General features: G+C 47.3%; 1 protein-coding gene across 1 annotated transcript in view; it reads right to left on the bottom strand.

Moving 5' to 3' along the window:
• Positions 1–1,046: 1,046 nt before the first annotated feature.
• The window catches only part of CCDC92B (coiled-coil domain containing 92B), a 29,049-nt gene continuing 4,990 nt past the window's right edge, over positions 1,047–25,105 (bottom strand). The window contains exons 2-3 of the mRNA XM_021007099.2: positions 18,952–18,999; positions 1,047–7,016 (exon numbers count right to left, since the gene is read on the bottom strand). Coding sequence (XP_020862758.2) covers positions 6,244–7,016; positions 18,952–18,999 — 821 coding nt within the window. The 3' untranslated portion in view covers positions 1,047–6,243. The remainder of the gene's footprint in view (positions 7,017–18,951; positions 19,000–25,105) is intronic.

Here is a 25,105-nt window from a genome sequence, read left to right as displayed (position 1 = left end):
TATCTTTAAGCATTTTGCCTTTCATCAAGCTTAAGATCTGCCTCTTTGAGAAGTCCCCATTTCCTAGTTCTGCTCTCTGGGAGTCTGATTGAACAGGTCTAATCCCACTATCTATGAAGTCTTCCCAAAGCCCAGAATACTCCCCTCCTCCCAGTTCCATCTCAAAAGAGTCATAGCAGCCTCTCTCTGTCTCTCTGTGTGGTAGCAAAGACTGGAAACAAAATGGATGACCACTGATTGAAGAACTTCGAAAACAAAAAGTTATAGTACATGAATGTAATGGAATATCATTGTGCAGTAAGAAATGCAGAATGACAAGCCCAGTAGCCACAAAATAATTGTAAGGAAATACTGTGAAATGATAATGACCATCAAGCTTGGTCCTAGACAAGAGTTCCAGAGAAGTTGCCTTCTCTTCTTTGCAGAGGTGGGTGAGTATTGTGTCAGACTTTCTTGACATATGGGTTAGTTTTATTGAATTATTCTCCTTTGTTTTAAAAATTCTTTATAATACAGAAGACCTTATGGGAAAAGAATGGAAACATTAGGAAATGTGAGTGATGTAAAAATGAAAACATTAATAAAAGTGTATTTTTAAAAAAAGAAGCCCAAGGCTATATAAATACAACAAATATGCTTGGCCCCTGAGAACACATAAATAAGAAAACACAGATCTTTCTTTTCATTAGGAGAGGTGGGAGAGTATGGCTGTGGAACAGTGCCTGTGCTACCGGGCACTGCCAATATATTAATTTCGTTGAAATATTTTAAAAATCTGGGTGACGAGAGACAGCTGGTGAAGGTGGACAAGGGCCACAGCAGATAGCTTACTTTGCAATCTCTGACCCCTCAAATGAGTACTGCTGGCTCCATCCAAGTGCATCTATCTTGTGTACTCTCCTCTGGCGGCTCTCTCCTCTGGGTAAGCTGACTCAGAACAGCCTGTCAAGTCTCTCAGCAGCTCATCCCACCAACAGACCTCCCCAACCTACAGGCCAAGGTGGAGACAAGACACTGCTCACATTTTTCCTTTCCTTGTGTTTTTATTAAGAATAAGGCATACCACAGTCACATTTACAGCACAGGGCTCTAATTCTGTGGGTGGATGGGTGATCTGAGAAGACTATATTTTGAAAAGCACTGGATTTAAAAAGCCCAGCACCTCCCTGCCCTGTGTTCTTGGGCTCTTTACCCATCAGCTTCCTGCCCAATGGGAAACCCAAGCCCACTCTGACCCACACCATCTATGCCACACAATGGCTTCCCACTTTCACCAGACTGGCTGTCCCAGGGGGAAATATGGACTTATTGCCACAATCCTCTCCCCCTCCGGCCCTATGCTAGGTGAACTATATCTTTAGATGGTGGGGTCTCTTCTGAACCTGGTATGTTTCCCAAGGAGGGAGGGAGTTTCTGTCTCTATTGATCCCTGTTCAGAAAGAGGAGTCTGTAGGTAGAGGAAGGAAGAGGATAGAGTTCATGTTTCTAGCCTGAAAAAAATCAGACCGGGGGGCTGCCCAGACCCGAGGATGGGATGCGAAGGGGTGGGATGGGAGACACCTTAGCAAGATACTGGAAATGACAGTCCTGTCCTCTGGGAGAGATGGTCCAACCCATGCCCCAGATCTCCTAGCTTACTAAGGGGAATGACACAGTTGGACTCCCCTCCTCTTCATTCTAGTACTAAAGATACTTTCTGTGGGGATCAAGGCAACGTAGGTGTGCCATCATGGTTGGGTAGCATAGGGAAGGTTTTACAATGGGCATTCCCTCCCACTGGGGAGACATGAGGGCACAGTGGACTTGGCCAACACGCCTGCCCGCACCCCATCTGAACACCTTGGCCTAATGTAGGATTTAATTAATTAGCTCTCCCCATGGGACAGGAGAGATAGGTGAAAGTGCGATTTGTAGTTTATAATAAAATAGCAGCAGCATTTCAAAAGCAGAGAGGGAAGGGAGAGGAAGAAAGGCAGGTCACCCTAGGGTTGCAGCTCCCCTAATTTTTAACTTTCCTTGATGCACCACCCCCCATTCCAAGTCAAGAAGAGATCTCTCTCATTGGAGCCTTTAGTGGGATGGCACTATTCAGATCCCCACCTTGCCAGCTTCATACAGCTCTGGCTTGTGCTATACCCATGCCTGAGGGGAGGAGAAGGCACCTGTAAACAGGCCAGATTGCAGGCCTCAAACCTTCCAAACTCAGGGGGCAGAGTGAAGGAAGCCTGTCCCCCACCTTACCCCCATCATCATCACAGAGCTAGAGGGTAGGGTTAGGGAGGAGGGCCTGCAGGAGAGAGCTGGGGGTAAGGACACAAGATGGGGGTCAGGATTTAGTAGACTGTAATGGGGATGAGGAGGAGGTGTACCTTTTTCACCCTATTACCTGTCCTATCAGGGCTCTGTTCCTGTATAGCAGAAAAGAGCATTTGCTTTGTAGGGAGAAGGCCTGGGTTCAAATTTTATCTCTGAAACGAACTACCTGTGTGATACCGGGTAAGTCACACAAAATCCTCTGTAAAATGAGGGAGTGGGCTAGCTGACCTTTGAGGTGCCTTCCGGCTCTAAGTCTGTGATTGTATGATCCCTCCCCCACATCCCAGCTGTCCCCTTAAGAGTGTCTCTGGAGGTAGAGTTTCTGGATGGTTGTCCATTTGGCATCCCTCCCCCAGGAGTGGCAGGATCTTCAATTTGAGTGGTCAGTCAGTTAACTAGCATTTATTAAGTGCCTGCTATGTGCTAGACACTACTAAGTGCTGGTGGTGGTGGTAGCACGTGGAGACTGAGTTCCTTTCCTTTCCCCGTATCTCCTGCTTCCTCCCGCTATAGCTGAGTGTGCAATGACCCTCCCCCTGCTTCCTGGCACCCACAGTCTTTCATCTGGGGATCTCTAAGCACCCTGCAAATGATTAAGTTGTTATTATCTTCATTTGCCAGGAAGGGGAAGGCATGTGGAAGAGGCATGTTTGGAAGCCCTGGTCACCAGGGGAGAGGCTGGCCAGGCTAGGTGGTGACTCCTGTGTGGGCCAAGCCTCTCTGGAAAGTGCCTGGTGCCCTGGGGATGAGGAGCCAAGTCAGGGAGAGGGAGAGAAGGACTACTGAAACAGGGCTGAGGGAGCCATGGCTTTTATTAGGTGACAGGGAAAGTCCCTTCCCCACTACTGCAGAAGAAAATAAACTACTGAAGTCACTCCCTGCTCTCCAGGTGTATAGTGCTGGGAGATGAAGGACAGCTTGCCGGTGCCAAAGGAGAGACCCTCTGCATTTTCCCTTCCCTCACCTGTCTCGGGTCCCGTCTAAGGGGGACAGAGAGTGACACAAAAACTCAGGAACAGGGGGAGGCCGACCGAGCCCCAGAGAGCGTGTGGGATAGAGAGGACGAAAGTCAGACTCAGGTGAAAGAAAACTGAGACTCTGGAACCTGAAGAAGACGGGGGGGAAGGGAAAGGGGTTGTACTTAATCAGCCTGAGAAGTCTTGCAAGCCTCGGGGCTTTAACAGTTTCACTACCAAAGCTGGGGGAAGGGGAGCAGACATTTTGCCCCAGGGAAAGTGGCTGTCGAGGTCAAGTGGCCACGTCTTGGCCAACCCCAACTGCAGTGAAGTGTTTTAGCGGGGTCCGTAGGGAGTTGGGGGTATCTTAGCTAGACTCCTAAAGGGGCTGTGTCACACCAGGATAATTGCATGTTGACAACTGTCTACATTTGCCCTGGGCTTGTGCGTGAGCATGGAGAGTGGGCGTTTGCTTGCTCAGGACTGCTGTTTGTCATTACTTCCCAGGACGGAGCAGTTCAGTTCTTTCAGTAGAATCTTTCTGGAGACTGATCAGCAGTGACCAGACCTCCCCATCCCCCAGCTTTTGGATGAAAGAAGGAAACCTTTTCCAAAACTTCCTTTCTGGGGGAAATGGGTATGAATATGGCACCCCTCTGGCTTCCCCCTTCTTGAACAAGGATCCTCTGCCCATCCCTTAGCCTAAAGAGCTTTTTCAGACACTTGTCCTGTGTCCTTTTCAGACCTTTCCTCTCTTGAACCACCCTCCACCCCCACTACTTCCTACCTTGACCATGGCCCACCTGCCAACTTCTCCAGCACCGGAGTGGGTTCTCTAGGGTGGATGGGAGTAGGTCCTGAGTTCATGTGTCCCTTCCCTCTCCCATGAGGGGAAGAAGGCTGAGAAATCAAAATTATTTGGAAAACAGAATCTGGGCAGAGGCCTGTTAGGTGAAACAGGGACTATGGATGTTGATGAAAGTCCCCCTTTTTCCCTCCCACTTCCTCCAAACATCTTTTCCAACACTCTGGAAGACTGTTCACAGGCACTTGGGGCTCAATGCAGGGCCTACTAGGGGGCTGGGCTCTTTCTGATTGGATTCCCAGGGGCTAGGGATGATCTTCTTTGTTTGGAAGCAGGAAAGACGAACCCAGAAAAGTGGCTTCCCCCTACAATTCTATCATCTTCTTCCCAGGGATTTGGTAAGAGATTCAATGATTGTCCCTCTTGGTTCTGGGATAATATAGTTGGGGAGATGTTCAGACTGGCATAGCCTGCAGCCAGAGAACGAAAAATGGGCTCCCAGACCCATTCCATGGCTGAGCAGCATAGGCTAGGTTTCCACTGTGCACATTCATGTGTTCCTCCCCCTCTCCCGCACCTCCCACGTCCAGCCAGGCACCAAGTGCCCAGGGGAGAACCCTGTGTACTTCTCTCCCCCCACTGCCTAGGACTGGCCTATGGCTATGCTTGGCCCTCTGTTTCCTGGATTCCAATTTCTCCTTGTTCCTAGGAGTGGAGGAACATAAGCCCTAGGCAGAGGCTGCTGTTGGAAGCTGAGGCTGTGCGCATTGGGGAGTATCTCTCTTTCCATCCTTTACTCCCTCCCTCCTCCTATTCCTACCTAACCAAAATGGACATCAGGAAATCTAGCATCCCCATGGGGGAAGGTGTCTCCTGGATGTTTAAAGTTGGAAGCAGTGGGGCAAAGGTGTTGTAATACAACTATGAGGACCCCCTCCCCCAGCCCCACACCTACATTAATGACTCCCTTTCCCGGCAGCCAGCCCCTCCCTTCTGGCACAGCCAGCTAATTGGGATGCAGCAGAAATGAGTACCAATGAACCAGGCCCCAGAAAACCTCCTAGAGTAACTTGCCCAGTTCCCATTCTCAGCCCCTCCTACAGCAATCTGGGAACAGAACTTCTCCACCTGGCCCCAGGTGGGGCCCAGAGCAGCAACAGCAGAAGCTTCAGGGGGCACCCTCCCCTCAGCCCTACCTCACCCACTCATCCTTTGGGAGTAACAAGCTCAGAAACAAGAAGCAAAGACGTCAACTAGGTGGATTCTTCCCCTTGGATCCCCTGAGGGATATCAGGCTTGGGGCGGCGGTGCAAAGAGTGGGGGGGGGTAAAGTGTTTCGTGCTTGCTTGCAAAGCTGATGCAAAAGGGGGGTATACTCACGTTCCCAGGGGAAGCCTCGGCCCCGCCCCCGCCTTTCCTCCTGCCAGACAGCAGGACTGGCTACCGAGAAGTGGCTCTGCGGAAGCGGCGTGGGAGCCATGCAGGGCGGGGAGGGCGTAGGAGAGGGTGGCTCCAAGGTCTTAGGGAGAACCAGAGGCAGCAGGATTTGCCCTCTTTTCTCTGGCCACTAGCCTTCTCCCTCGCTCTGAAGTCCTAGAAAACCTTTCCTTTCTCCTTTCCCTTCCCTGCCCCCCAAGATTGTCAACTTACTCCCTGCGACCTTCTCCCTCCAACCCTCTCACTGGGAAGGGGGATATGTAAGATAATATAGATAAATAATCTCTTTTTTTTTACAAAAATGTGCAATTACTCTCCCCATCGTTCCCCTCCACTTCTTTCAAGGAGGGACCTGGTTGTTTCTTTCCCAAAGGACAAAGGGGTATCTTTGTGAGCGGTGGGGGTAAGTGGCCAAGCTTAAGAGAAGTCTGTTAATATAAATGATGGGTGGGATGGAGGAAAGTTGGTCCCTCCATCATCTCTCCCCTGCTCAGGTACAGGCCCCCCCCATTTCCAGCCTCTACTTGGCCCAGACTCTTCTCTAACTTCCCCGGGCCCAAGCAGGGCGCCCGAGGCGCTTCCGGAGTGCCGTTCTCCCCCGACAGTCCCGTTCCAGGGCTCTAGCTTTCGGCCTAGAGAGTGACCAGAGCTCCGCCAAGGCCCCTCTGTCCTCCCGGGGGTGGAAGGGTCCTGTCCCATCTCGCTCTACCCCTGCCCCCAGGCTCCTCCCTACTCTAGGTCGACCTTGCTATCCGGGCTGGGGGCGGTCGGCCGCCTCCCGGGCGGACTCTTGCAGGATCGGGGCTGGGCCGGGGCATCGGCGGCCGCAGCGGCATCGGGGGGCTCCCGGGGCGGAGGCTTGCGGGGGCTGGCGCAGGTTGGGTGGGCGTTGTCCCGGGTCTTGGGCCGCGGAGGTCTGCGGGCGTTGAGGAAGAGGGCGGGGTCGGGCATGGGCTCAGGCTCGGCCTCGTCCAGCCTGCAGCCCAGTTCCCAGGCAGCCCAGTCCCTGGCGCTGCCCAGGGCGCACGGCTCGGGGAGCAGCGACAAAGGCGGGGGCGGTGGGCAGCGGGCGCGGGGTCCGCGTTTCCTGGACCGCCCGTCGGCAGGCGGCGGGGCGCGGTCCCGGCCTCCTCCCGCGGGGGCGGTGGCTGCTGCTGCACCCTCAGAGGCTGCAGTACCCTCGACGGGAGCCGGGCCGGAGCCTGGGGCTGCGCGGGGCGCCCCGTGCAGCTTCTGCCGGGCAGCGTGCAGCTGAAAGGCCAGGTAGGCGGCCGCCTCGCTCTGCTTCTGCAGCTCGGTCCCCAGCACGGTGGCGCGGTGGCTGCGGCGTCGCAGCTCCTCCAGGAAGCGGCGTTCTTTGCTGCGCAGGCTGGAGCGCAGCGCCCACACAAGCGCGTCGCGTTGCCGCAGCTCCCGCCGCAGCTCCCCGTTGCCTCGCTCCCGCGCCTCCAGTTGCTCCTCCAGGGCCCGGCACTTGGCCTCCAGCTGCCGCGACGCCTCCTCTGCGGGGACAGGACGGGGAGGGAGAGCTGAAGGGGCGCCCGTCGGGCTACTTACCGACCCGGGGGCCCTGGGCTTCCCCACGCACCACTCCTTTCCATCAGCTTCCCCACCTCAAGCATTGCTTCATTCTATCGGCTATTCCTTGGATCATCCATCCAACCATCTCCCCATCGCCCCCATTCTTCTGTTCATTCATCCATCCATCCATCCCTCCATTCTTCTTTTCATCTACCCATGCAACGTGCATTTAGTAAGCTTGTTGCTTAAAATATTTATTAAGCTGAGAGCAATGATACAGTTGAATGAGCACTGGCCCCAAAGTCAGAGTCCCTGAGCTCGAAGTCTGTCTTACTAGCTGTGTGACTCTGGGCAAGTAATTTTTTCTTCTTCCTTAGTTTCCTCGTCTGTAAAATGGGGGTAAAAATAGCACTCACTTCCCAGGGTCGTTATAAAGATAAGATAATATATGTGAAGCGCTGTGCAAACCTTAAAGCGCTATATAAATGCTAGCAGCTACTACTACAACTACTACCACTACCACTGCTGCTATCATGTCATGGGGAAGTCACGTCCCCTCCTTGGGCCTTACTTTTCTCATTTATAAATAAAAGAGGGGTTAGATAGTCTCCGAGGTCCCTTCTTGCTCTAGATTTGTGATCCTTTGAGATTTGTGAACTTGTTTTTGGAAATATTTTGATAACTATTTCAATATAATTGGTTTCCTTTGTAATAATATGTATTTTATCTTGAGCATTTCAAGACATGATTCTGAGAAGGGGTTCATGAGTTTCAACAGTCTGCTGCCAAAAGGGTCCAGGACACACAAAAAAAGGTGAAGATAAGGCTTGCTGTAGAGTTAACCTAATAGCTTGTGTGACCTATGCAATTCACTTCATTCCCCCCAGCCCCAGTTTCCTCATCTGTAAAATAGGAAGGTTGGGCTTCATGCCCTCCGACTTCCCTTCCAGCCCCAGATCTGTGAAGCTCCCACTATAGGAAAGGGCTGAAGCCCCAGAAAGGAGAGCAAAATCTGGATTTTTCTACAGGATCTTGACTTATCCTTGGGGGTCACCTCTGTTGCCTGTTTTGTAAAATGAGGTGGATAAATCAGATGAGTCTTAAGGTCTCTTCCAGTTTGCAGCCTGTGGTCCTATATGACAATTCCTGTCCTAGGAGTTTCAATAAACATTTGAGAAAACAGCCCTGTCTAGTGAAAAGGACAAAGTCTTTGGAGTCTGGGTTCAAATCTTATCCATCTGGGATACTTACTACTTGCCCTGGGAAAGCCGCTCTAGGTTTGTCATCCTCATAAGTATCTACTAAAAACAATTAGCATAAACACTGTAAAATAAGAGATAAAGTGCTGGGCTTCAACTTTAAGCCCTGACTTTTGACCCTACAGGGTTTAAAGTTGAAGCCCAGCACTTCATCTCTCCATGAGCCTCACCGCAGCTCCCAAGGCTTTAGCAGACGAATAAATCATAGCCTAGTTGGGCATCTAGGATGGAGGGAGTTCCCATGCCGACAAATCTCATCATCCTCAGACAATAACCACTAACATCTAGCAGCTTTAAGGTGTTCAAAACCCAGTCCTCACAACAACCCTGTGAAGAAGGGAGTTTTAAGTCCTACGATCCACCCTCACAGAATCAGTCAACAAGCATTTATTAAGTACTCACAGTGGGCCAGGAACTGGGTGGGCTAAGTGAAAAGACAAAAGTGAAACAGTCCCTGCCCTCAAAGAGCTTACCTTCTATTTTGTGAGACAACATATACACAAGTATATATGAAGTAAAGGCAATGCCGGGGTGGTGGAGGGGGTGAGGGGTGGGAGGCACCAGCATCTGGGGGAACCAGGAAAGGCCTCATGTGGGTGACAGTTGAGCTAAGCTTTGACTGGTACTAGGGAGTAGAAGGACAGAGGTGAGAAAGGGCTGCTTTTCAGTTGCAAGGGACAGTGTATGCAAAGCCACAGAGATGTCCTGTGTGTGAGGAATAGCAAAGAGGCTGGCTTGGCTGAGCCCACAGAGTGCATGACTCTGGGGACTGATATGCATGCAACAAGCCTGGAAGAGAAGGGTGGAGTCAGGTTGGGAAAGGCTATGAATGCCAAGCAGAGAAGTCTGGATCTCAGGCATAGTGCCTGAAGGTACCTGGGCAGCTAATTCCAACCAGGACCCAGAGAGCCTACGCTTGCCAGAGGTCACAAGGCAGGACAAGAGCAGAGATGACCCTCAAGCCCAGGCTCTTGGGGCAGCCTGGTACGTTGGGGAGAGCAGTGGGTTTGGAGTCTGAGGGCCCGGGTTTGAATTTCTGCTCTTCTCCTTAGCACCTGCGTCACAAGTCACTTAAACTTTGGGGCCTCAGTTTCTGTCTTTGTAAAATGAAGGACTTGGACTAGATGTCCCCCAAGGTCCTTTTAACTCTAGAGCCATGATTCTACTTACTATCTGCACAACCTTGGGCAAGTAGCTCACCTTCTCTGAGCCTTGGTTTCCTAAGGTGTCAAATAAGGGGGTTGAACTAGATGGCACTGAAAGTGTCTTCCTGTATTAGACCGAGGAGCCTGTGATTCCCTCCCTCCCTGCCTTCCATCCTTCTTTCCTTCCTTCTCTTTCTTTCTTCCCTCCTTTCCTGTCTTCTCTTAGATCTAGAAGTCTGTGATTCTCTTCCTTCTTTCCCTCCTCCCTCCCTCCCTCCCTTCCTTCTTTCCTTCCTTCTCTTTCTTTCTTCCCTCCTTCCCTGTCTTCTCTTAGATCTAGGAGCCTGTGATTCTCTTCCTTCCTTCTCTCCTCCCTCCCTCCCTCCCTTCCTTCCTGCCTTCCTTCCTTCTCTACCTCCCTTCTTTTCCTGAGGAATTATTTGATTTTCCAGTGGAAAATATACTGGGTGTTGTAAGAATTATTTCTTCCCTAGCAGCTAGATCAGTACTTGATCCACTGCTTGGAGAATGGCCTTACAGAATTCCTGGGGTTGAGCTTTTCAGAATTTAGCCAGGCTGGTCCTCACACAACATGCCTTCTATTCCCAGGCCTGTCCTTTAAGTCTTTCCAAGATGGTGAGACCTGCTCGAGCTTTTGTTCAGCTGAACCCAGAATCACCTCTAGACCACTGCATCACTAACACTGAACTGAAAGACAACTTTGAGATCATTGGATCCAACTCTGTTTTTACAAAGGAGGAAACTGAGGCCCAGAAAGGGGAAGGTAAATGGAAGAGCCTTGTTTTAAATCTGTGTCCTCTGGCTCCAAGTCTTTTTGCTGCATCAAGGTGCCACAATTAGGTTAATGATAATAACAATAATAGCTTATAAAACTACTTTAAGGTTTGCAAAATGCTTTACAGATGTTATTTAATTAAATGTACCCTATTAATTCAATCCAATTCAATTAACATTTATTGAATCCATACTGTATGCAAGGAACTAAGTCAGGTATTAGGGGATACAAAGACGCTAAAAAAGTAGAAGTGTCTCTGGCCTCAAGGAGCTTACATCCTATTATTTTACTTTTTCCCTTTTTGGTGAGGCAATCAGGGTTAAGTGACTTGCCCAGGGTCACACAGCTATAAGTGTCAAGTGTTTGGTCTGAGGCTGGATTTGAACTCAGGTCCTCCTGACTCCAAGGTCAGAGCACTATCTACTTCACTACCTAGCTGCCCTCTTACATTCACCCTCCCTCCCTCCCTTCACCTGTACAATCCCTGTCTATCCTTTAAAGCCTAACTCAATTGCTACCTCTTCCAGGAAGCATTCCTAGATTATCCCACCTACCTCTCCCCTCAGACTTCACACTGCACTTTTTTTTTTACACTTCTCTGATGCACTTATTATATATGATTGTATATTATAATTTTGAGTGAAACTGTCCTATCCCCGGCTACAGTGTAAGTTCTGTGTTCTAACTTCGTATCTCCCTCAGAGCCTGGCACATTGCTCCCTCCCCTCCCCTCCCCTTTCCTCCTACCTCTCCTGACTATGGTGAGAGAATGGATAGCTTTGTTCTCCTTAAGGAGATTTATAGATGTCTTTTTATTGCAACAGCAACAATAATAAATAGATCGTTAATTTGTTTAAAGCAACTGAACACCAGGCAGTCCCTTCCCACTGGTCCTATCCTGAGCATCTTCCTAGCTCTGCTCCTAATTTGAGGAAAGTGTGGTACAGTATAAAAGAGAGCTGTCTTAATACTGTCAAAGGATTTTGGTTTATAGCCCATGTGACCTTGGCCAAGCCATTTCCCTGTCTTAGTTTTCTCCTTTGTGACATGAGAGGATTGGATTAGATGGAGTCTCAGGTCCCTTCTCCATGGGATCTTTCCAGGCCATCATACTCTGAGTCTCAACTTCCTTCCACATGATATCTCCTAGACCCTACTTTTCTCTCTCTCTTCCCTTCCTCCAGGACAATATTTATCTACTCTTCCACATTCCCCTTGGTGGGAGATAAGGCTACTCTTATGAGTAAGGCTACCCTTCCAGTAATCCCTGTGATGAGCAGAGAGAGCACTGACTTTGAGTCTGGGAGACACCTAAGCAAGTCACCTAATCTCTCTCAGTCTCAGGATTTGAAAAGGCAGGTCTTCCTGACTTCGGTTACCACCTCTCTATCCACTATACCACCTTAGCTGCCACAGAGTCAGAATCTGAAGCCAGTCCCCCTGTCAGAGGCATGGAAGACTTTCCACTGTTCCAAGAAATCAGCCTACTGATAATTCTGACTTTATGCCTCATGTCCCTGGGCAAGTCACTTAACCTCCTTCTCAGCCACAGTTTCCTTATCTGTAAAGTGCAGATAATAATCACAAGGACCTCAGTGGATGACTGTGAGATAGCCTGTAAAGTGCTTTGCAAACCTTAAAGCTGCTCCATAAATTCTGGCTATTATTATTATTAGTAATAATAGCAATAATGCAGCACTTCAATTTTCAAAAACAACCCTAAGAGATAGGCATTGCAAATATCACCAGCTCCTGGTGGGGGACTTTTTTGTTTCCCATAGTAGGGGTGGAGGTGGGGGTGGGATTTGAGCTGGAACTAGGTCTGGTAGACCACGGAAGGGAGGGAGCCATTGTGGTTGTAGTGGAAGCATTCTGCTTACCACCTGGGAGACCTTGGGTCAGTCACGAACGTTCCTGGGTCTTAGTTTCCCGATTTTAAAATGAAGGAATTGCAGTGAACAAAGACATAGAAAAGTTACAAAGTGTTCTTGGGGAAAGGGATGTTATTGTTTTTGGCCAGAATACACGTGCCTCCATGTACACGAAATCTGTGATAATGAGGCCAACTCTAGAACCGGTTATTGGGTCCAGAAAAACAGAGAGGGAGGGGACTGACTATTCCCTTACTGCTTTCTTTTTTCCTTGGTGTCTCTGACTACTTGACCTAAGGATCAGCATCAAGGCAGCCAGGAATGGTTTTTAATTGGTCGTTATGGACCAGACTGACTGGCCTTATCCTGATTGACAGTATAGACAGCCAGTGATAGGGGACAAAGGAACATACCCTCCTTCGCTTCATTGTCATCCCATCATCATACCTAACATTTGCATAGCACCTACTATGTGCCAGGCACTGTACTTGGCTTTACAATGATTATCTCATTTGATCCTTACAACAACCCTGGGCAGTAGGTGCTATTATCTTCATTTTCCAGATGAGGAAAGTGAGGCAAATAGAGGTTAAGTGACTTGTCCAAGGTCACATAGCTAATAAGTGTCTAAGGCTAGAGTTGAACTTAGATCCTCCTGACACCAGCATTCTGTGAACTGTGTCATCTTTCATAGATTTGGTACAAGAAGAAGCTTCTAGGCAGCAATCTTGCTGCTTGGTAAATTGGAGCAAATATCGCTGAATTCTTCCTCAGTACTTTGTAAATAACTGAACTTATAGGTGGGCTTTGGAAATGGAGCAATAGTCTCCAAATGCCCTGGGGTAGTTACAGCCCAGAGCATCTGGTATGTCTCCCGAATAAAGGAGGATAAGTAGAAGCTCCTACTTTTCTAGAGCTTAAGGTTTTTAAAGGTAAAGAAAAAAAGGTGACACTTTTCACTGTATCTAACAGGAGAAAAAGACTGAAAGGTGGTCAGTCAACTCAGCAAACACTTAATCGCTTACTATGTACCAGGCACTGAGTACTGAGGATACAAAGAGAGGCAAAAACAAACAAACAAACAAAAAACCAAACCAGTCCCCTGCTTTCAAGAAGCTTGAATTTTAATGGGGAGATGCCATGTAAAGAACTAGCTATGTACAAGATACACGCAGAGTACGTGGAAGATGTTCTCAGACGGAAGGTATGCAGTGGAGGGTTAGAGAGGACCAGGAAAAGCTTGACTGGGGCAAGATCACAGAAGTCTTTGAAGATCAGCCTGAAGACTCTGGACTTTATTTGATCAGCAATGGGGAACCATTGAAGGTTGTGGGTCATAAGGATCTGAACTAGGGTTGGGATGGAAATGGAAAAGAGGACACAATCACTGGATGTTAGAGCTGGAAAGGACTTGCTTATTTTTTAGAGGAGGAGATTGAGATCCTGAGAAGTTGAAGGACTTGTTTGGTTACACAGCTACTAAGTTAAAAAACACTCCCCCCTCCAAAAAAAAGTCCTGATTAGGGAGCAAGTCTTACAACCCTCAGCCTCAGGTTCTTTCCTTTATGCCCCTGCCTCCCCCTTAATTTTTCTGTCCTTGTTACACGAGAATCATTTGTTCCTCTGTTAGACTAAGTCCTTTGTTCGAATGCAAAGTTTTGTCTCCTATTTCCTGGTATAGGCCATAGCACCTAGCAAACACTATAGGCACTAAATTTAACATAAATATTATTTATATTTATTTTAGTAATAGTAGCAAACATATCGAGCTTACTACACCCCAGGCAGTATGCTAAGGGCTTTGCCTCATTTGATCCTAATAACTCTGGGAGGCTGGTGCCATTATTGAGTCTTTTCCATCATGTCCTATTCTCTGTGATCCCATTTGGGCTTTTCTTGGCAAAGGTACTGGAGCGGTTGGCCATTTCCTTCTCCAGATCATTTTACAGATGAGGAAACTGAGGCAAACAGGATTCACACAACTAGTAAGTGTCTGAGGCCAGATTTGAACTTATGAAGAAGAATCTTCCTGACTCCAGGCCCAGCGCGCTATCCACTGCACCACCTAGTTGTCCCTAGGTGCTATTAATACCCCCATTTTACAGGTTAAGCCATTCACCCAAGGTCACAAAGACAATAAGTGTCTGAGGCTAGATTTGAGTTCAAGTCTCCCTGACTCCAGGCCAGGAGCTCTATCCATTATAGATTGATTTCCCCATTAGCTCCAGGCTTAATTGGGAGCTCACTGGAACATAGGATGGGCGTCTCCCTTCTCTAGCCCTTGTGTTCCCCTGATAGGACTATCTTAGAGAGAGGGGATCTGGGAGTGTCTATAGAGAGTGACGGAATGTGAGGTGACTCCAGGTATGCCCCTGCTCTGACCGGTGTGCTGTTGCTTTGGCTGGCCAGGGCCCAGACCTTCAAGCCACTTCCAAGAAGTCATTTCAACATTCTATTGTTCTCACCTGCCTTGGACTCCACCTTTGGACCCCCTGGCTCTGAGAGGTGAGTTTTCATGTGCCCAAACATCCACGACGCTTCCCCGGGGTCTTTCCAAGTACACCCCCCCCTTCCAGCGCCTATGTGTGGGGTCTTTTATTAGAGTGTTAGTTATTAGAGATCAGTGACTTATTGGCTTGTATTTTGTATTCAGCACAGAGCTTGGCACATGGTAAGACTTTAATAAGTGCTTTCTCTATCCAGCTGGGGCAGCTAGGTGGTACAGTGGATAGAGCAATGGGCTTGGAATCAAGAAGACTCATCTCCATGAGTTTAAATCCAGCCTCAGACACTTAGTAGTTGTATGACCCTGAGCAAGTCACTTCCTCCTGTTTCCCTCAGTTTCCTCAATTATAAAATGAACTAGGGAAGGAAATGACAAACCATGTCAGTATCTTTGCTAACAACATCCCAAATGGGGTCACAAAGAGTCGGACATGACTGAAAAATGATTGAACAACGTCTATCTAGCTATCTATCTATCTCACAGCAGCTCCAAAGCCGAATCTAGCCTTCCCATTTCTTTCTTCCTCAATCCCCTAGCACTGAAATGAGGACTTGGAGAAGGAATGGATGAATGAAAAAAGCATTTATTAAGTGACTTACTGTGTGCCAAGTTCTGCCAGACTTGGAAGTAGACTGTGGGGATACAAATTCAAAAGCAGAAACAGTCCTTGCCCTGGAGGGGTTTACCATTCCAAGGAGGGTAAGGGTTAGAAAGTTTAGAAAGTGACAGGGCTAGTGGGTGGGACCCATAGTTCAACTCACTCCCTGAAGCCACGTCAGAGTTGATTTGATGAAACTTTCCATCTAGGGAGTGGGGGAAGGGTGTAGACTTAGGAGATGAATGGAGAGGAGGGAGAGAAGGGAAGAGTGTTTGGGGCTCTCCTGAAATAATAGTCTGAGAGAAGCAGTCAGAAGCTCTTACCCTCAGGTGCCCTAGGCTAAATGTATGATAAGCATGATGAAGCAACTCACGGAATTAGGCGAGAAGAGGGGACAGGATAGGGGACCCCTGTGAATGTGATCAGACTTCTGGCTCTGAGTTCCCCACCTCACTGCCTGCCCCCAATACACCATTCTCCACCCTATCTATGCCCTTTCACCCTTATACCTTTGATATGTGTTCTCTCAGTGCATATAGGGAGCACATATTGTAGACTCTGACATTTAATAGCGGTGTGACTTTGGGCCTCTGGCTTAACCTCTCTGTGTTCGTCTGGGACACTTTATGTCCCATAAAATGGGCATAATAATGCCTGCAGCATCTAGCTCACAAGGTTGTTGTGCGGTTCAAACAAGGGGATGGAAGTCAACCACTTCCCAAACCTTAAAGCACTTTGTGAATATCCTTTATTTTCTTGTCCTGATCTTTCTTTCATCGAGACAGACTATAGATCCCTGTAACTCCTAGTGTTAGAGCAGTGCGGAGTGAAGGGACAGGCAGACAGGCAGGGGTAATAAGATATAATATGCTCGGGAAGGTATCCTGGGAGCAAAATGTAAAGAGCTTTAAATACCAAACAGGAGCTTGTATTTGAAACTAGAAGCAGTCTACAGCTAGCCTGTATCAGAAGCAAGACTTGAACCCATATCCTCCTGACTGCCGATGATGATATTAGAGCTTCACACTCTCTCCTTACTGTAGCACAGTGCCTGGCACATAGTAGGCACTTAATAAATGCTGAATTGTCCTGCCTCCAATTTCCCGGCTGTGTGAACCTGGAGACATCACTTAATGTCTCAGTGATCTGCCAGTTCTCAAAGTCAAAGCGTTGCAGGAAAGGTGCCACTTGCTTTGACAGAAAGGGTTTCTTCATCTGGGATTTCCCTAAGTCAAAGGAATCACCCATTCAGTCCCTATCCCTACCCAATTAGTTGTTCAGTAGGTTTTTCAGTTGTGACTTTCAGTCATCTTCGGGAGTTCAAATCTGGCCTCAGACACTTACTAGCTGTGTGACCCGGGCAAGTTGTTTCACTTGTCTCCAATTTCCTTATCTGTAAAATGAGCTGGAAAAGGAAATGGCAAACTACTCCAGTATCTTTGCCAAGAAAACCCTAAATGGGGTCAGGAAGAGTCAGATACAGCTAAAAGGACTGAACAACAACAAATCAACATCATCATCACCACCACCACCACCATCATCATCATCATCTTCATCATCATCATCATCATCATCATCATCTTCATCACCAACAAATCAAAGGAATTGCCCATTCAGTCCCAGTCTCTAGGCAATGGGAGTTCTTCCCTCAACCTCTAATTCTTCTGGGGAGGAAACTTAGAACCCTAGCCTGCAGATAAAAATTTGTAAACCTGGGAGGCCAGGTTTCAAGAAACCCAGCCCCCATCCCTGCCATTATTTTTGTAATGCAAAGCTACTGTCAACCCTAAGGTTTCCTGTTTGGGCGATTAAATACCTAGCTTATGAACAATGACTTAAATAACTTTAGCTTTACCAGAGGATGACTGCTCTGTGAATTCTCTTGTAAGTTGAGAATGTTTTAGCAATAAAACCAATTCCATTAGGTTGGGATTTCTGTTTGGCCAGATTTCTAAAGAAGCTTTGGCCAACATATGAGGAACCAAATATGGTAAAGGAAATCCCAGACAATTTCCCCTCCCTACTCCCCCAGACCTTCCATTCAGATTATTTACCAGATGCCAAAACATCTGGAGAAAAAGGAAAATGTTCATATATTCACTTAATTGCTTGTTCTGTGTAATGCCTTATATAATATTTGATGCCTTTAAGAACATTAAGAATAACACATTTCTAAAGGGAATTTTGAAAGAAATAGATCAAGAAAGGTGCTAGACTGGCATTGGGCATGGCAGATCCTCCCTTCTTCCAGGTGAACCGTAACTTGCCCCCTCCCCCAAGTCAGCATTCTTGCCCCTGTCTAGGGGAGATGTTGGCAGGTGTGACTTCCCTAAGGGGGTGTTAAAGAGTACATCTTGGTGTCCCCCGAAGCTCTATCCTGGGCTCTCTTCTCCTTCTACATTCTCTTTCTTGGTGACCTCATTAGCTCTCATGGGTTCAACTGTTGTCTCTACAAAAATGGTACCTAGCTTTTTATATCCAACCTGGGTATTTCTCCTGAGTTCCAGTCCCACATTACCAATCGCTTATTGGGCATTTCCAACATTTGTATCTCAAACTTAATATGTCATTCATTATCTTCCCCTCTCCTTCCAACCCGATCCAATCCTCCTCTGATTTCCTTATGTTTGTTGAGGGCACCAACATGCTTCTAGTTATTCAGGTTCAAAACCTTGGTGTCACCCTTAGTCCTCCCTCTTCCTCACTCCACATATCTCCACTCAGGTGCCAAGTCATCTGGATTGCATCTCCATAACATTTCTCATATCCATCCCTTTCTTTCCACTCACACAGTCACCACCAGGACCTTATCACCTCTCATTTGGATTGCTACAGTAGCTTCTTGGGCAGCTAGGTGGCACAGTAGATAGAGTGCTGGGCCTGGAGTCTGGAGGATGTGAGTTCAAATCCAACCTCAAACAAATTGGCTGGGTGACCCTGGGCAAGTCACTTCACCTTGTTTGCCTCAGTTTCCTCATCTGTCAAATGAGCTGGAGAAGGAAATGGCAAACTACTTCAGTATCTCTGTTAAGGAAAACCCCAAATAGGGTCATGGAGAGTAGAACATGGCTGAAACGACTCAACAACAGAGTAGCTTCCTACTCCAATCCATTCTTTATACAGCTGCCAAAGTGAAATTCCTAAACTGTAGACTGCTTCTAGTTTCCAAAACAAGCTCCTGCCTGGTATTTAAAGCTCTTTGCATTTTGCTCCCAGGATACCTTCCCAAGCTTATTATATCTTATTACCCTTTCCACATTTCTTTCTTGTTCTTCCTGACAGAGAACATTCCATTTCCCACCTCTGGGAGGTTGTATTGTTCTTTATTCATGCCTGGACTGTATTCTATCTTCACTGGTGCCTTTTAAAATCCTCATTTTCTTTCAAAACTCAGCCGAAAGGCCACTTGAAAGGCCACTTCATTTACGAGGATTTTCTTGAATCCCCTACCCACTAATCTGAATGCCCCACCACCCCCACCTCAGCAAAGTGACTCCCCTTGAAACTGCCTTCAATTTATTCTGAACCTATTCGGTCAATACTTATATACATGCTGTCTCCCCCAATAGAAGGTTAGCTTCTGGAGTGTCAGAACTGTTTCACTTTTGTCTTTCTACCTATCTCCAGTACATTGCATAGAGCCTGGGACATAGTAGGCTCTTAATAAATGTTTGTTGAATGATTTGATTGAGTCTTGATTTCTCCCCACCTCTTTTGCCATCTTCTTAGGGGCTACCTTACCTTGCTGGCCTGACTGTGACTCTTTGGTTTCCAGGTCACGGGTCAGTTCTGGGGGGAAAGAAGAGAGAGAGGGAAATTATTATTAGAGTATATGTATGTGTTTGTACCTGTGTATATTGTCAGGAAATGACAGCTCAAGCCCTAGGAGTGGGGGGATTAGCCCCACTGAGAGAGGGGGCCACCGAAAAAGCTAAGACAGGTTCCTAGGTCTGAGCTTAGTGTGTAAGGGTCCCTCAGCCCCTGAAGGGACTCCTAGGGGAATTAGTCATACCTGGAGAGCCAACGCCATCTGGTGGAAAGATTGGTGGGCTGTGAAAATCACAGTGTGCTGATTGGGGTGTGGGAAAGAAGGAATAATTGAGGATACCCAGGATTTTAGAAGGATTGTAATTCTGGATTGTAGCAGACAGGGGCCCTTACCACTTCCCACTCATATCACTCAACTGAAAAGCAAGGGATCAGTCTTTGGCGATATGTTAATCCTATCCTCTCCCTCCTCTCTGAGAAGGAGGGAAGGAAGAAAAGAAGAGAAAGGAAAGAAGGAAGGGAGGGAGGAAGGGAGGAAGGAAGAAAGGGATGAAGAAAAGAAGGAAGAAGGAAAAAGGAGAGGGAGGGAGAAAGGGAGGAAAAAAGGAAAGAAGGCAGGCAGGAAGGAGGGAGAGATATAGAAATAGAGGAAGGGAAGAAGGAAAGAAGGAAAGGAGAAAGGAAAGAAGGAAGAAAAAGAAAGAAATCAAGAAAGAATGAGCCAGTCAATGCCATCTACAGTCACCTATTCCAGCTGTTGTCCAGAAAGTTCTGGAAATGATTGATTTTACTATATGCTAGGCCTAGCTTTAAGTGCTGGGAGGGACTTCAGGGATCACTTAGTCTGATCAATCTGTAAAATATGATTTTACAGACGAAGAAGCTGAGGCCAAGAAAGTTGAAGTGACTTGCCCAGTGACACAGAGGTTGCATGTAACACAGCTGGGATGTCAAAGGATCTTAAATTTAGAAAGGAATTTCAGAGGTCGTCTAGCCCACCCCCTCATCCTTTCAGGGGAAGAAACAGGCCCTAGTCCTAGGAAGGGTCTTGCTCAAGGTCACTCAGGGAGTAAGGAGCAACAGCTGGATTTGAACTCATAGCCTCTGACTCCAGGTCCAGCATCTTCCCCCACCATACTACACTGCCATGAGGAGCAATGTAGAGACAAAAAAGGGCTGCTTTATGCAAACAATTGTGAAGAAAGGTGAAAAGTGCTCAGGAGCCAAGGAAAAGTTGAGCCAAAGTGTTCTAAGAAAATTGAGGAGGCAGAGGATGCTGTGTCTGGGGGAAGAAAGCCTTCCTGAAGAGGCAGCCTAGGGCTGGTCCTTATAGAAAGAACGAGTTCATAATCATAGCTAGTATTCACATATAACTTTAAGGTTTGCAAAGTGCTTTGGGAATATTATTTTATCTTCTCAACAACCATTTTACAGATGAGGAAATTCAAGTAGACAGACTAAGTGACTTGTCCAGGGTCACACAACTAATATATGTTTTGTACTCAGGTCTTCCCCACTATTCTCTGCACCACCTAGATGCCTCTGCAATCAAAAATTGATGATGGGGTGGCTAAGTGACACAGTAGATAGCGCACTGGTGCTGGAGTCAAGAGGACCTGAGTTCAAATCTGGCCTCAGACACTTACAGCTGTGTGACCCTGGGCAAGTCACTTCACCACAATCGCCTTAAAAAAAAGAATTGATAAGTAACTCAAGAGGTGGATAAGTAGATGATGGGTTTCTTTGTGTGTGTAAGTGAGGAGGAGGAGAGAGAGCCATACTCATAACCTTACCGGTGAACCCATTCATTTCTGCTCTTCTTTCCTTCTTCCCTTCTTGAATCTCCTAAATCCAGTGCCCCAAAGGTGTCCCTTCGCTTTCTCCTATTTATTGAAGGGAGGGGTGCTGAACACGATTATTTACTGTATTGCATTTACCTCTGGGAATTTCTGGAAAGGGTTAAGGCTGGAGTTTCAGGGAGGAGGCTTGCAAGGAAAAACAAGGAAAGCAAATCCCCGATTGCTGGTGCGTGCAAAGGGGGAGGGGATGTTAGGGGCTAGAGAATGACACAGGCTTCTCTCCCCATCTGCTTTTTCCTTTGCTCAGTCTGGTTCTAGTTAATGAGGGTGGGGAGGGGAAGGAAGGCAGGGACAAGGGAGGTCGGTAACAGCATAGACACAGCCCCTGTCCACTGAGGTTTGCTTAGGGAATGGTAGAGGCAGGGAGTGGGGCCGATGGGATCTCTTCTGCCTCTGGGGGAGGGACCACTCTCCCCACTCATAATGAGGCAGTGAGAGGCTGGCTGTCCAAACTCTAGCCAGCTCACAGGACCCTGCCCCCACTTCCAGAGAAAATGCATTTTCTCTGGTTATATAATATAGTATCCTGCTGTTAGTTTACGTGTAAGGCACCCTTCTTCTGCCCTGAAGACCTTAGCATAAACCTGACTGATTGTAGAAACAGCTGGGATTTGAGTCAGAGGAAAAAAAGGGGCACCAGCTATATACAGGTGACTTGTCTACGTTTTCTCTCCTGTGAGGGGAAGGCTCTGGTCTAGATGTTTGCTCCAATCCATTCCAGTTCTAACATTCAATGAAATCGAGGGAGGTCCCTTTGTCCCCTGCCTATTATTCCGTGGGGCAAGGTGGGAGGGGAAAGGGGGCTAAATAGTAGCTAGGAGAGATTTCATTAGCATTGGGAATTCCTTATGTCGAATCTCACTCCGTATGTACAGGAAGAAAGATTAAAAGATTAAAAACCAAGTTTTCCACACTCAGTGTGACCTATGCCATACTGCTTCTCTGTTACACTGTACCTTTGCTTATACTTTTCCATGTACCTGGAATGCCCTCTTTCTGCCATCCCCAAATTCTACCTGTTTATATGCTATCCTTTTATATCAATGTCATGCCGCCTTTTCTGCTCAGGTAGAGGTGATCTCTGAATAAGAGAAGGTCAAAGGGGTAGCTAGGTAGGGCAGTGAATAGAGCTCTGGCCTTGGAGTCAGGAGGACCTGAGTTCAAATCCAGCCTCAGACACTTAACACTTACTAGCTGTGTGACCCTGGGCAAGTCACTTAACCCTGCCTCACCAAAAAAAAAAAAAGAGAGAGAGAGAGGGAGAGAGAGAGAAGGTCAAAGCTAGAAAGGGCCTTGGAAGTCATCTTGCCCAATTCCCTACTTACACAATTGAGAAAGCTGAGACCCTGAGAGGATAAATGCTAGTTAAGGGCCAAACCTGGGATTCAAAACCAGGTCTTTTGATTTCAAGTCCATTGTTTTTTCCGTTCTTCCTGCTATGTTTCTTTTTCCATCATATTTTTATAGACTTAGCTTCCATTATATTGTACTTATTTTCCCCTATGTATTATAATTTTACTGAGTGTAATAACCCTACATTTTACAAATATGTACATATACATATACACAGATAGATACACATATATGTAAATGTACATGCACTTTATACACATATATATTTGTATCTCCTTCAGTATCTAAGACTGTACCTAATGCACTGAGTTTTATGCTTAATAGGTCCAAGAAACCAATGTTCATATGCCTCAAAAAAAAAAAGTAGCTAGGAGATGTTTAAGATTCTTGAAACCTTGGCTCAGGTGTGACCTCTAGATGAACTCTAGTGCCCACCTGGGATGCTCCCCACAGCTCTCTGCTTGTGGGAGGCCTAGTCCCAGATGAGGGTCCCTTGGGTCTTGGGTACCTGAGAAGTTGTCTCTCAATGCAACTGAGTAGAGCTCAGGGGACAGGCTGGAGAGCAGAGGGGCTACGCCATGCACTGTGGAGCCCGGAGGCCAGAGATGGGGTGGTGGGAAGTGGTGCCCATAAACTAGGTCTGGCATCTTCATTTATCTCTTCCAGTCTTCCTCCAGGACTCAAGGATTATCTTGCCCCCACCATCTGTGTCTACAAGGGCCAGCAGTCACGTGGAAAAATCAGTAGGATTGGCCTCCTAGTTCAGTTCACATGTGACCTCATGTGTTAAATGGGTATATTGGACTAGACCAGGGGTAGGGAACCTACAGCCTTGGGGCTGCATGTGGGCCTCTAGGTCCTCAAGTGCAGCCCTTTGACTGAGTTTGGATTCAGTCAAAGGGCCACGTTTGAGGACCTAAAGGGGCCATATGGGGCCCCGAGGCTGCAGGTTACCTGCCCCTGGATTAGACCACCTTGGAGACCAGGGGGTCTAGTGGAAATAGTGCAGTTGCTAGTGCTAGAGTGCCAGGCCTGGAGTCAGGAAGACCTGAGTTCAAATCCAGCCTCAGATACTTACTAGCTGGGCAAGTCATTTAACTTTGGTCTGCCTCAGTTTTATCATCTCTAAAATAGGGATAATAGGGGGCAACTCGGTGGCACAGTGGATAGAGCACCGGCCCTGAAGTCAGGACAACCTGAGTTCAAATCGGGCCTCAGACCAAACACTTGACACTTACTAGCTGTGTGACCCTGGGCAAGTCACTTAACCCCAATTGCCTAAAAACAAAACAAAAAAAATGAAATAAAATAGGGATAATAATATTACCTACTTCCTAGGGTTGTTGTGAGAATCAAATGAGATAATATTTGTAAAGTACTTTATAAATCTTAAGGTGATACATTGTCATTTTCAATCAGATAATCTGGGTTAGAGCCCCAGTTCTGCCACTTAGTATACGTGTGACCCTGAACAAGTCCCTCTAGTCACACAAAACCTCTCTAGGCTTTCGTTTCTGATTCTATAAAATGAGGGGGTTGGGCTAGGTGACCTCTATGGACACTTCCAGCTCTGAATCTATGATCCCACGATCTCTAAGGGCAGCCAGGGGGCGCCATAGTGCACAGAGTGCTGGGCCCAAGTTCGAATGTGGCCTCAGACACTTACTAGCTGTGTGACCCTGGACAAGTCACTTCACCCTGTTTGCCTCAGTTTCCTCATCTGTAAGATAAGCTGGAGAAGGAAGTGAAAGCACTCCAGTGTCTCTGCCAAGAAAATCCTAAATGGGTCATGAAGTGTCAGACACGACTGAACAACAACAACATGTTCTCTAAGGACTTCCTCTCCCAAATCCCTCCATTCTCCACCCCTCCCCCACCTCTTCCGTCCCTTCTTCTCTGGTCTTTATTGTTTTCCTTTCTTCCCACCCCCAACTCCCCACACTCTGGGATGATCTCACCCTAGCTCTTTCCAACAGGCCTGCTGGAACAGGCTTCTGACCCTGCCTCACCCGGAGTTATTTTTACCTCCTTAATCAATAAATGGAAGACTGAGAAGCTGAGAGGCCTATGGCAGAGAGAGAAAAAGAGGAGAGAAGAGGAGAGAGAGAGGAGAGAGACAGAGAAGAGAGAGAGAGAGAGAGGAGAGAGAGAGAAGATATACGTATATACATATATGTACATATATATATAGAGAGAGAGGAGAGAGACAGAGAAGAGAGAGAGAGAGAGAGAGAGAGAGAGAGAGAGAGAGAGAGAAGATATACATATATACATATATGTACATATATATAGAGAGAGGAGAGAGAGAAAAGAAGAGAATGAGAAGAGATAAAGAGAGAGAGAGGGAGAGAGAGAATCAGAGAGAGGGAGACAGGGAGGAGAGGAGAGAGAAAGAGAAGGAGAGAGAGAGAGGAGAGGAGAAAGAAAGAGAAGGGAGAAAGGGAGAGAGAGAGAAGGAGAGACAGAGAGGAGAGAGAGAAGATATACATATATGTACACATATATAGAGAGAGAGGAGAGAGAGAAGATATACATATATACATATATGTACATATATAGAGAGAGAGAGGAGAGAGAGAAAAGAAGAGAGTGAGAAGAGATAGAGAGAGAGAGGGAGAGAGAGAAAGAGAAGGGAGAGAGGAAGAGAGAGAGAGAAGGAGAGACAGAGGAGAGAGAGAAGATATACATATATACATATATGTACATGTATATAGAAAGAGAGAGGAGAGAGAGAGAGACAGAGAGAGAGAGGAGAGAGAAAGAGAGAGGGGAGAGAGGGAGAGATAGAGAGTGATGGAGAGAGGAGAAAGAGACAGAGAGAGAGAGAGGAGAGAGAGAGAAGATACACACACATACATATATGGAGAGAGAGAGAGAGAGAGAGAGAGAGAGAGAGAGAGAGAGAGAGAGAGAGA

The sequence above is a fragment of the Phascolarctos cinereus genome, unplaced genomic scaffold (genome assembly GCF_003287225.1).
Source record: "Phascolarctos cinereus isolate Bilbo 61053 unplaced genomic scaffold, phaCin_HiC Scaffold_5;HRSCAF=322, whole genome shotgun sequence".
NCBI lineage: Eukaryota > Metazoa > Chordata > Mammalia > Diprotodontia > Phascolarctidae > Phascolarctos > Phascolarctos cinereus.
The sequence above is the reverse complement of the archived record's forward strand: the minus strand, read 5'-3'. Positions and strand labels throughout refer to the sequence as shown.